This window comes from Pipra filicauda, unplaced genomic scaffold, assembly GCF_003945595.2.
Source record: "Pipra filicauda isolate LSUMZ 115617 unplaced genomic scaffold, ASM394559v2 scaffold219_size1829416_pilon, whole genome shotgun sequence".
NCBI lineage: Eukaryota > Metazoa > Chordata > Aves > Passeriformes > Pipridae > Pipra > Pipra filicauda.
Genome location: NW_024104331.1, coordinates 1,442,125 through 1,453,340, shown reverse-complemented (window position 1 = coordinate 1,453,340; position 11,216 = coordinate 1,442,125). Strand labels below are relative to the sequence as shown.

Below are 11,216 nucleotides of genomic sequence, written 5' to 3'. Positions count from 1 at the left end.
TGCCACTTAGAAAGTAGGAAAGTTTATTTAAAAACAAATCAAAAGCTCAATTCATAATTTAGAAGCATAAGTTATTCATCCAGCCAACAGCAAAGGGGGCCGACTGCGTCATCCCTGCCTGACAGAGCCCTTGGAGCTGCCAGGAATAAATAGGAGCAGTATGAGAGGCTCCTGGGCAGCCTTTGGCAACAGGATTTGGGAAGCAGCTGCCACAGGGAACGTGGAAGCAAAACCAGGCACCAGTGGGGTGATAAACCAGGCCAGGCTGGCACAGCCCTGGCAGGGGCTTCTCTGGCTCAGCGGGAGCACGTGGGATGAGATTTGGTCCCCAAAACCATGCTGGGGGCAGGGAAAAGTGTGTGTGTATGTGCAAAGCCCTTGGCCCTGGAGACGTGGGCTGGGGAAATGAGCCGTGGTGGCCTTGGAATGTGACTGGTCCCTGTGGGAATAGTGTATGGGGGTGTTCCTGGGGCTCAGCACCTTCTCCATGCCCAGGGCAGGGGCTGTGGGTACCTCCCCCTGAGACCAAGAGCCAGGTGGGGCAGCAGGGAACGGGGGGGCTCCTCTGTAGTCTGGGCTCAGCAGGACTCACAGTGTCCAAGTGCTGGATGCAGCCACTTCCCAGGGCACAGGGAGGGCCCAGGAGCAGCTCCAGTGGTGGCTGCAGGGCCCAGCCAAGCACAGCCCCTGGACATTCCCATGGGGGGGTTCCATGGGAGCCAAACCAAGCCCTGGCTCTTTTCTCCATTGTGGTTCTGCTCTGTGAGATGCAAAGGACTTGAGGGGGATGAGGATGAGGAAGGCTGAGGATGCTCCAGCCTTCCTGCCCCGTGCCAGAGGCAGGAGGGGGAGCTGGAGCTGCTCCCAGGACGGTGATGGCCTCGCTGGGGCCATGGAAGGCAGGAAGGGCTGGCCTGGAGCAGCCCCCGAGCCCGGCCAGCCCTCGGCCATGGCTCAGTTCTTGCTGAAGCCCGTGGGATTCTGCAGCTGCCACCGCCACAGGTCCTCACCTGGAATGGGGAGAGGGGAGGTGAGGGCGGGCCAGGCCTGGCAGTGCCCCGTGTGCCAGGGAGGGGGTGTCCTTACACATCTTGTCCAGGCCAAAGGCAGCTTTCCAGCCCAGCTCCCGCTCGGCCAGCGCCGGGTCTGCGTAGCAGGAGGCCACGTCCCCCTCCCGCCGGGCCGTGACCTTGTACTTGATCTGCAGGGAAAGCAGCTCTGTGGGCTCTGGGGGCTCAGAGAGGGCACTGAGGGGGCAGTGCCAGGGGCTGCTGTGGCAGTGATGGCTTGGGGGGGGGTGAGGGAGGTCTCTGGGAACAGCTGGTTCTGTGCCCGGCAGGTCAGACCTTACCTCCCTCCCCGAGGCTTTTTCCATGGCCTGGACCATCTGCAGGACGGAGTAGCCAGTGCCTGTGCCCAGATTGTAGATCTGGCAGGAGGATAAGGGACATGGATCAGCTGCTTTTGGAAGGAGACAAGGGCCAAACTCCGCCTTTATCTCCCTGGGGACCCCCACGCCCCCCCAGGGCTGGCAGCCCCCAGTGTCCCCCGGGGCACCTTGCAGCCACAGTTCTCCTTGAGCTTCTTCAGAGCAGCGACGTGGCCTTTGGCCAAATCCACGACGTGGATGTAATCCCTGACTCCTGCAGGGAGGCAGAGGGTGAGGGCAGAGCCCTGTGCCCGGGGTGACCCCAGGCTGGGGGGGCTGCAGGGCAGTTCTGCTCCACCCTTTCCATGCCATACCTGTTCCATCATCTGTCTTGTAGTCGTTCCCAAACACACTCAGGAATTCCCGGCGTCCCACTGCCACCTGACAGAGGAACAAGGAGCCCTGTCAGCCTGTGCCCCCCCCCATATGACCCCAGGGGTCCCCAAAGGCTGCAGTGGGGCGGTACCTGCGCCACGTAGGGCATGAGGTTGTTTGGGATCCCCTGAGGATCTTCCCCAATCATCCCTGACTCGTGGGCACCGATGGGGTTGAAGTAGCGCAGGAGAACAGCGTTCCAGTCCTGGGGGGACACAGACACTGCCTGGGTGGGTGCCTGGGGGGCTGCCTGCTCACCCCTCGCTCCAGTGGGAACAGCCCTTGGCTCCCGGCCCCGCGGGGCAGCCCCTCACCCGCTCTGCTTTGCAGAGATCCCGGATCATCTCCTCGATGAAGAACTTGGATTTGCCATAGGGGTTGGTGCAGCCTCCCACCGGGTGGTTCTCGTCCAGGGGGAGGTACTTGGGGTCCCCGTAGACGGTGGCAGAGCTGCTGAACACGATGTTCTTCACGCCGTGGGCCTGCATGGTCTGGGGGGCAGGAACAGCCAGCACTGAGCCAGGGAGATCCCTGTGCTGGGGGGTCAGCCCTGCCCAGGCACCGCCACATCCCGGGCACGGGGAGCGCTGGGAGCAGCACATGGAGCAGCTCAGCCACCTCACCACAGGATCACGCCCTTGTTCTTCCTGTGAAACCCAGCCAAGATCCTGGTCTCTCCCATATCCCACAGCACAGGTCCCTCAGGCTTTACCCCAAGGCAGGGAGTTCTCACAGTGTTCATTTGGATGATCTCTGCCCTTTTCCACCCACTCCCCGTTTTTCCTGCAGCTCTGAAATTCCCCCTTTATGGTGGTCCCAGCCCCCCCTGCAGCCCCTCAGCACCACCCCGGGCACCCCCTCTCACCTCCAGCAGCCGGATGGTCCCGGTGAGGTTCACTCTGTAATATTCCAGAGGCTTCTGCACCGACTCCCCCACCGCCTTCAGCCCCGCCAAGTGCAGCACGGCCGAGAACTGGTGCTGCACGGGAGGGGGGGAACAGCGACAGGACATGGGATCTCCGCGCAGGAACCAGCCGGGATTCCCCCCCAGGAGCGCCATTCACCCCCCCGGGGGGGCTCCACGCCCCGCAGGAACAGGGGTTTCCTCAGCGCTGCCCTTCTTCCCCCGGTTCCCACCTCACTCCCCCCAGGAGCCACCTCGGGCGCCGCAGCTCCTGCTCTCACCTTCCTGAAGAGCTCCTGGAGCGCGGCCCCATCGGTGATATCCAGCTCCTGGAAGAGGACGGGCCGGTGCACGATCTGCTCCACCCGCCGGAGGCTCTCGGGGAGCGCGTCCGACCCTGGGGGATGGAGGGGAGTGAGGAGCTGGGATTTCTGGGGGTCCCGGCACAGCCCGGGGAGGGATGAGGCTCCTCCGTACCTCGGATGGCGTTGTGGAAGTTGTCGATGACCACGGGGACGTATCCAGCCTCCAGCAGCTCCAGCACGCAGTGGCTGCCGATGTACCCAGCGCCGCCCGTCACCAGGATTTTCTCGGCCATGGCTCTCCCTGGGGCAGGAAAATCCTTCAGCTCCGTGTGGGGCGGCCTGGAACGGGCACAGCTGGGGCACTGTCGCGTCAGCAGCGCCTCCGGCACTTCCTGCAGCTCTCCCGGGGACGGGGATGGGCTGGAGCGCGACCTGCCAGCGCGGGCACACCTCCCGGACACGGAGGGTGGGTCTGGCACTGCCACAGCCCGGGAAAAGCCCTCGTCCTTCCTGTGAGATCCCGCTCTCTCCCGTATCCCACAGCACAGACCCCTCGGGGTTCACCCCAAAGCACAGGTGCAGGGAGTTGGGATGAATTCGGGTGGTCTCCACAGGGGGCTCGGCTCTGCCCTTTCCCCACCCATTCCCTGGTTTTCCTGCAGCTCTGGAGTCCCCCCTTCATCGCGGTCCCAGCCGCCCTTCCCAGTGCTGGCCCCGTTCCACCCCCGCTTCCCAGGACACTGCGGGGATCCCTGTGGGACCCGGGAGCTCCCGGGAAGGAGCAGCAGCTCCTGTTCCACTCCCGGAGGGAAGGACCCGCCGCGTTACCGGGATGTGGGACCAGCACAGGGAGAGGTTCCACCCCGAGCCCCCCCAAATGCTGGGAGGGCAGTGCCGGGGGGGAACAGCCCCTGGGGAGGGAGAATAAGGCGGATTTCAGCGCGGGGGAGGATACGGGGGTGGGAGCGGGGCACGGGCGGGGCCGGTCGGGGGTGCCCGGGGGGGCTCCCCTGGGGGTGGGACAGGGCCTTCCTGGGGGTCTCTGGGGCCGAACGTGCCCCGGGGGCTGGAATTACCCCAGGGGCTGGATCTATCCTAGGGGTCCTGGGGTATCCCAGCGGCTGGAATTATCCCGGGCGCCGGGGTTTTGGGCTCTCCCTGCTACAGGAAGGCACGGCCGAACGGGGCAGCACATCTGTCCTCCCATTCCCGTTCCCGTCCCCATTCCCATTCCCCTCAGTCACTCACCCTCCGCTCCCGCTCCGCCCGCGGGCGCGGCCCCTTTAAGGCCCCTCCATGGAAACGTGTCCCCGCTACGGGAACCCGGCGCGGACAAAACACCCCGAGGGACGGCGGCGCCCGGCGGCGGGAGGAGGGAACTGCGCCCTCCCCAAAATCCCCGTTTATTGCCCGATTCCACCCCATTTCAGCGCCGGTTATTGTTGAACGTTTATTTAATTGCTGCAGTTCATTGAAGGGATGTGGAGAGACGGTGCCGCACGCAGAGAAAGGCGAACTCCACCCGAAAGAAGGACGAGGCTCCCGCCTCGCAAATAAACTGTTAAAATAAATTATTTTAAATAGATTGGGGGGGGGGGTGTTCCCCGTGACCTGTGAGGAGCAGGGGGTGTTTCACACTCTCTGCCACGGCCCCAGATGATGTGGTCTTTCCACGTGGAGGAGGCACTTGGAACTGAAGCAGCAGCTTTAACTGGTTCAGTTTATTAGAAACGTGATTTGTTCAGAATGTTAAATAATGTTTCTTATCCTAGTGTTTAAAGGTATCTTACAACAGATACACTGTCCTTTGCCACAGTCCCTGTAAGACTGTCCAAGGCTGCCCCAGGACATTCAGAGGCTTTTGACTCAGGCTTAACATTTGTAGTGAGAAGGGAAGGGCAAAGCCCGACCTGGAAAAGTGCTCCAACTGGAAAAACTGTGGATTATCCCTGGCTGGTGGCCTAAGGCTCAAGGCAGGAGTCAGTGGATGCTGGTCTGACCAGAGCCCATCCACATCCTCCCTTCCCTAAGGCAAATGGTGACATCCTCAAGGTCAAATCTAATATTCTCGTTTCCCTCATTTCTTCATAAATTCTGGTGGATTATGAGTTTCCTCTCAAGTGCTGAGCCAGGAAGGAGCACTGGAGATCAGAGAGGAATTCCAGGCAGTGCCAGATCCTCGCTTTCTTCTCGATCCAGGGAGAAACTCCCCTCAGTGTCACAGTCTGCAGGATGCCTGGGACACCTTGGAGTTGGTTCTTCGGTTGAGAGCGTTGCAGATGAAGGTTCCTGTGTCCATGAGCTTCTGCAGATCCACGCCCTGCACGGGGGAAGCACAGCACGGCCTTGGCACTGCTTCTGTTGGGTACAGCTGCCCAGTAACAACTGGGATCACTGGGAGAGACTACCAGGGAGCGAGGGAGCCTTTGGGGGCAACTTTAATGCAGCCTCACTGACAGCAAGGGTCAGATCCCAGGGTGTGATGTGGGAGAGAATCCCAGAGTGGTCTGGGTTGGGAGGGACCTTAAAGCTCATCTCACTCCACTGCTGCCATGGGCAGGGACACCTCCCACTAGCCCAGGCTGCTCCAACCTGGCCTTGGACACTTCCAGGGATTCCAGGGGCAGCCACAGCTTCTCTGGGAAACTGTGCCAGGGCCTCCCCACCCTCCCAGGGAAGGATTTCTCCCCAATATCCCATCTAATATCCAACATCCCTCTGTCAGTGTGAAGCCATTCCTTGTGTCCTGTCCCTCCAGGGACAGACTATTTACAAGATAGTCTCTCTCCACCTTTCCTGTGGGCTCCCTTCAGGAAGGCCACAATTAGGTCACCCCAAGGCTGAACAATCCCAAGAGGAGGGAATGCTCCCAGCAGAGGGGGTGGGATTGGTGTGGAAGGACAACCCCCCCCCCACAGACCCAGTGTGACTCTCCCCATCCCCACCACGCTCAGGCTCCCTGGGCCGAACCCAGAGCCCTGCTGAGGCCTGAGCAGAGCCCTGGAGCAGGAGGGGGATGCAGGGGCTGCCCCACTCACCGTGTGGATGCCCAGCCCGTTCAGCATGTACACCAGGTCCTCCGTGGCCACGTTCCCCGACGCTCCCTGGGCGTAGGGGCAGCCCCCGAGGCCGGCGACGGACGCGTCCACCACGCTCACCCCCATCTGCAGAGGAACCCACACCACAGCCAGGCGTGACTGCTCTGCCAGCACAACCTCCTGCCCCTCAGAGCTCCCATTCGCAAGCGAAAAAACGAACAAACCCAAAGGAAGATGCTTTATTTGTGTGGACACCCCATCCCTGGAAGGGTCCAAGGCCAGGTCGGAGCACCCTGGGCTAGTGGGAGGTGTCCCTGCCCAGGGGGAACGAGATGGGATTTAAGGTCCCTGCCAACCCAAACCACCCCATGAGTCTGTGATCCAAAGGAAGGATCCTACCTGGAGGGCCACCAGGATGTTGGCCAGGGCCTGTCCATAGGTGTCGTGGCAGTGAACAGCCAGAGCCCCCACGGGCACCTCCTTCATCACCATGGTCAGCATCTCCTTCATGCTCCCGGGGGTGCCCACGCCGATGGTGTCCCCCAGGGAGATCTCGTAGCATCCCATGGAGTACATCTTCTTGGAGACCTGTCCAAAAGCCAGGATGTGCCCTGGGAAGTACATCACCCCCTTCCCCAGAGCTGCACACAGGGATCGGTGTGTGATGCCCCGGAGCAGCCACGAGACTCTTCTGTGGGACTGAAAACCTCCAGGTGCCCAAACCTCCCTGAATTCCCCTGTGCATTTCAGCTGGACTCAGTCTCCCCTCCCTGTGGTGGCTGGAACCTTTCCCAGCCTTCCCTTTCCCAGGCTTTGGCTAAATGGTTTGACACCCCCCCAGCCCCAGTGCCCAACTCATATCCCTAAAAATGAGCCAAAAACTTTCTCAGAAATTCTGGTTGTATCTGTGTTAAACTCACCTCTGCAACTTTAGCTGCAGAAATCTTCCCTTCGTAGGGACATCCAAGGACACAGGAAACGTATCTGTGGTTAAGAAAAGCACACACCTTTCAGCTAGAAAAATGTCAAGGACGTTCAGCTGGCCAAATCAGTCAGGACTTAGTGCATCTTGCATGTCTCTATGATGGAAGAATTAGTTTCATGTTAGTTCATTAGTTCCAAAAGTTCAGTGGCCAAATCTTACGGAATTAATTACTGAACAATTACAGAATTAACTGCTCAACAATTACAGAATTAACTACTCAATAATTCCTTCTTCCATGGACATGAAAAATCTGCCAAGACAAGAGCACGCAGCATTCCTGGGATTGTGATCTTTGCACTTCCATGTGGAATGTCTGCCAAGAAACTCTTGTTATTCTGGATCCTTCTGACAACAGAATAACCACATGGTGGGTGAATCCAACAGGAGGAGCGTGGACTGTCCTGAGCAGAACAGGCTTTGCACCAAGGCAGCAGCTGAAACCTTGAGTGTGGTCCAAACTAAAGCTCCTCCATGCCCTGAGCTCACAAAAATCCAGGCAGAGACATCCCAAAAAATAGAAGTTGTAAAGAAATCCCACTCCTCAGTGCTGCGTGGGCTGGGCTCCAAAAGGATGAACTCCAGCAGCCACGTCTCCTGCTCAATGCCAAGGTGGCTGCAGGAATTCCTTACCCCTGAGTGGGAACACTGGCTACAGGAATTCCTTACCCCTGAGTGGGAATGCTGGCTGCAGGAATTCCTTACCCCTGAGTGGGAATGCTGGCTGCAGGAATTCCTTACCCCCTGACAGGAATGCTGGCTGCAGGAATTCCTTACCCCCTGACAGGAATGCTGGCTGCAGGAATTCCTTACCCCCTGACAGGAATGCTGGCTGCAGGAATTCCTTACCCCCTGACAGGAATGCTGGCTGCCCTTGCTGCTGCCATCACCTCGCTGAACCTCTCCAGGCTCTCCTCTATGGAACAGTTGATGTTCTTCTTCGTGAACAGCTCGGACGCTGCTCCAAAGATCGACACTTCCTTGGCCCCTGCAGCCACCTGCAAATAAACACCATAAATCACAGAACCATTAGAGCTGGAAAAGACCTCTGAGAGCAGCAAGTCCAACCCTCAGCCCACCACTGCCAGTTTTTAAATCCCAGCTGGGTGGTTTTTCTTGCATGGGAAATGACAAGCTCAGCCATGACTCAATTCAAGTGATTTCAGGAGTTCAATTCAAGTCATTTCATGGCCACGTGTTAATTCAAGTGTTTCAATGGCCTCTCTTGGTAGAGAAGTTTCAAACCAGCCCCATAAAACACTTCCCTTTACAGAAACTTTTCTGTTCCTAAATAAAACTGCTCTGATTATTTAGACTTTAAGGCTGGACCTGATGATTTTGGAGGTCTTCTCCAACCTCAATGACTCTATGATGTTCCATGATCTATAACTACAGTTCTCTCACTCTGTAGAAGTACCTTTTCCCCAAATAACCCAGTTCCTCCCCAAAGTTTGTTCCACAGCAGAACCACCACGACACATCCAAGTTTGCCTCCAAAAGTGCAAAGTTACAGGTGCAGCAGCAAAGCTGCAGCTGCTGGGAGCTGTCAGGAGAGCTGTGGGACACCAGAGGGGACTGAAAGCAAGACAAACACGTGGCTGTTGAGGTGCTGCCAGCCCTTACCGCTGCCTGGAATCCCTTCAGGTTGGGGGTCAGCACAGGGTAACTGATCCCAGGCACCTTATTGATGCCCTGCATGACCTCGGTGTGATCAGCCATCTGCAAAGAAACCAGCAGAGCTCTGTAACAGGGACAACAGCCAACCTAGAAAACAGTCCTTCAAATGTCTTTTTGTAATGGGAACAGAAATATTTAGGGCTGAGAGAAATGGGCCTCTGAGAGCAAACACTGCACACTGTGAGGGATCAGAGGTCAGTCACTCAGCCAGGCTGACATGCACAACCAGCTGTCCCTCTGCCCTTCCCCAGGGTCCAAAGGGGAAGTCTGGAGTGTTGCAACTGGTTCTTGCCCAGCAATGAAGGGTTTGGAGCGAGCAGAGTCACTGGGTTACTGTTGTAACACTGTAAATCCAGCTGGAACACTGACCTGAGGGACCCACTTGGGGGACACAAAGCTGGTGGCCTCTATGACCTGCAGCCCCGTCTCTGACAGCATGTTGATCAAACTGATCTTCACCGGGGTGGGCACAACGTTCTAAGAGGAAAAAGAAGAAGAAAAGAAAAGAAAAACGACCTCAAGTCATTATTTCCACAGTAAAGTTTTCACTGAAAAAAAAAAATAAAAATTAAAAAACAAAAGATCATTTTTCAACATAAAAAGGCGGCATTTAAAGAAAACGAAAAAGAAGAAGAAGGAGAAGAAGAAGGAAAAGGAGAAGGAGAAGGAGGAGAAGGAGAAGGAGAAGAAAAAAAAGAAGAAGAAAAAAAGAAGAAAAAAAGAAGAAGAAAAGGAAGAAGAAGAAAAAAAAGAAGAAGAAAAAGAGGAAGGAAAAGCCCTGCTGGTGGGCAGAGTGGCACATTTGGGGTATTTGATTCCAGAACTCCCCAGGGAGGGGTTGAGGGGCTGGGCAGGGCTGAGGTTGAGCTGCCAGGAGCCCCCCCTGTACCTTCTCGTTCTGGAGCCCGTCACGGGGTCCCACCTCCACCACCTTCACCCTCTTCGGGTACGTCCCCGTCCCTGTGGCCGCCGCCGCGCTCACCTGGCACAGAGGGCAGTGTCAGCAGAGACCCCGGAGCCCCCCAGCCCGCTCACCCCCACCCACAATAACATCTGAAAATACACTCTAGGAAGCTAAACCAATCAAAGGTTGTTTAAGTAAAAGTTTAAGTTGTCTTTAACTAAAGATTGATGTTGGTGTCTCGTAGCAATAAAATAGAAAACTATTTCAAATGTTGTTTAAGTAAAAGAAGTCTAAGTTATCTTTAACTAAAGATTAATGTTGATGCCTTGTAAGGATTAAATGACTGACTGTCAAGGAGGGGCTTGAGGTGTTAAAGTGTATAAAAGCTCGCAAAATCCTTGTTTCAGTGGGGTGTTTATCCAGGAGCTATCCCGACACTACCCCGACGGCACGGCTTAACAGCATCATGCTAAATTTGATTGCTTTGAATCACCGGCCTCGATCTCCCCCATCCCGGTGCCCCCCCGGTCCCTTGGACCCCTCAATCCCGCCCGGGTGTCCCGGTCCCCCCTCACCGGCCCCGAGCGTTCCCCGGCCCCGATGCTCCCTCGGCCCGCTCCCCCCGGCCCCTCGGTCCCCCCGTTCCCCCTCACGGGCCGCAGCGATCCCGCCCAGCGCGGGAACAGCCGCCGCGCCGCCGCCATGTCCGACCGCGATCACGTGACCGCCCCCGCCCCCGCACGTGACACGGGCGGTCACGTGGCCGCGCCGCCCACGTGGAGCCCGAACCGGAGCCGGGGCTCGGACCCTCCGTGTCGTTCATCCCTCATCCCCTCCATCCCCTCCGTCCCCTCATCCCCTCCGTCCCCAGCCCCTACCTGTGCCCAGGCGCCGTCCCTGGGCGCTCCCGTCGTGTCGTACTGCGGCATGTTTCGCTCTGGCCCCGGCACTGCCCGGCCCCGCGCCCGCCGCGCACTTATAGGATGGGTTTATCCGGTGGCCCGGGCGCTGAGTAAACACGGCGCTGTTTGTTTTGGACGGGACCCCGCGCTGCGACAGAGGTTACCGGCGTGATGGGGTTGAGAGGCAAAGCGGCCGTGGCTCTCTTGTCCCTTTTCGGTGTCTAACGGCGTCATCGCGGGGCCGGGTGATGCTCCTGTGAGGGACTCCTGGCAGGCAGTCAGGATGTTTGTCCATTGAGAAACAGCCCAGGGGCTCTGTTCTGGCAGCTTTTGCTTGTGCTGGGTGGGACAGTAACCAGCAGTGCCTGTTTGCAGCGTTGTGGGTCCTCCACATCCACCCGGGCTGCTCTGGTGAGGAGTTTCATCACTCAGAAAGTTCAGCCCTCTATGGAGAGGTTCAACATCCACGCTGGAAATCTGCTCTCACTCAAACGGCAGAAGTTCAGCTCAGAACAGTGACTTTTCTTCAATTCACTAAGAACAAAACCTCTTCTCCTTGTAGCTGTCCCCACAGGATATAAATAAAAGTTTGTGGATGGATTTGTATTAGATTATGGTTTTTGTGTAGATCTCTTCCAACAAGCTTCTGTTGCATTTATTTGTGATGAAAGAGGTGATCACAACTGTTCCAATCAACACC

The 11,216-nt window shown here is 57.5% G+C and overlaps 2 protein-coding genes across 4 annotated transcripts; both read right to left on the bottom strand.

The window, feature by feature from the left end:
- Positions 1–3: 3 nt before the first annotated feature.
- On the bottom strand, positions 4–3,819 carry GALE (UDP-galactose-4-epimerase). Its single transcript, XM_027740171.2, has 10 exons — positions 3,186–3,819; positions 2,990–3,105; positions 2,670–2,783; positions 2,119–2,295; positions 1,896–2,009; positions 1,744–1,810; positions 1,558–1,643; positions 1,352–1,429; positions 1,087–1,201; positions 4–1,010 (listed from the first exon to the last, which is right to left on the bottom strand). Exons 1-10 carry the CDS (start codon positions 3,304–3,306, stop codon positions 955–957), a joined length of 1,044 nt encoding a protein of 347 aa, XP_027595972.1. The 5' UTR covers positions 3,307–3,819; the 3' UTR covers positions 4–954.
- Positions 3,820–4,449: 630 nt separating this feature from the next.
- Positions 4,450–11,155, bottom strand: HMGCL (3-hydroxy-3-methylglutaryl-CoA lyase). 3 transcript variants are annotated; one of them, XM_027740173.2, is made up of 9 exons: positions 10,493–11,155; positions 9,600–9,692; positions 9,080–9,187; positions 8,657–8,752; positions 7,883–8,031; positions 6,972–7,035; positions 6,451–6,639; positions 6,052–6,177; positions 4,450–5,333 (listed from the first exon to the last, which is right to left on the bottom strand). In XM_027740173.2, exons 1-9 carry the CDS (start codon positions 10,541–10,543, stop codon positions 5,232–5,234), a joined length of 978 nt encoding a protein of 325 aa, XP_027595974.1. In that variant the 5' UTR covers positions 10,544–11,155; the 3' UTR covers positions 4,450–5,231. The 3 variants fall into 3 exon arrangements, with proteins under 3 accessions (XP_027595974.1, XP_039237199.1, XP_039237200.1); XM_039381265.1 differs by lacking the exon at positions 10,493–11,155 and adding an exon at positions 10,268–10,342; XM_039381266.1 differs by lacking the exon at positions 6,052–6,177.
- Positions 11,156–11,216: the final 61 nt, after the last annotated feature.

Bases quoted from the DNA above. Each gene is read 5' to 3' on its own strand.
- GALE (XM_027740171.2), bottom strand. From the start codon at position 3,306: ATGGCCGAGAAAATCCTGGTGACGGGCGGCGCTGGGTACATCGGCAGC. The intron at 2,784-2,989 runs GTGAGAGCAGGA...CCTCCCGTGCAG, and splicing joins TCCAGGAGCTCTTCAGGAAG to CACCAGTTCTCGGCCGTGCT. The intron at 1,644-1,743 runs GTATGGCATGGA...GCCTCCCTGCAG, and splicing joins CAAGACAGATGATGGAACAG to GAGTCAGGGATTACATCCAC.
- HMGCL (XM_027740173.2), bottom strand. From the start codon at position 10,543: ATGCCGCAGTACGACACGACGGGAGCGCCCAGGGACGGCGCCTGGGCA. The intron at 8,753-9,079 runs GTCAGTGTTCCA...GTTTCTTTGCAG, and splicing joins CCCCCAAGTGGGTCCCTCAG to ATGGCTGATCACACCGAGGT. The intron at 7,036-7,882 runs GTAAGGAATTCC...TCTTAACCACAG, and splicing joins GCCAGCATTCCTGTCAGGGG to ATACGTTTCCTGTGTCCTTG.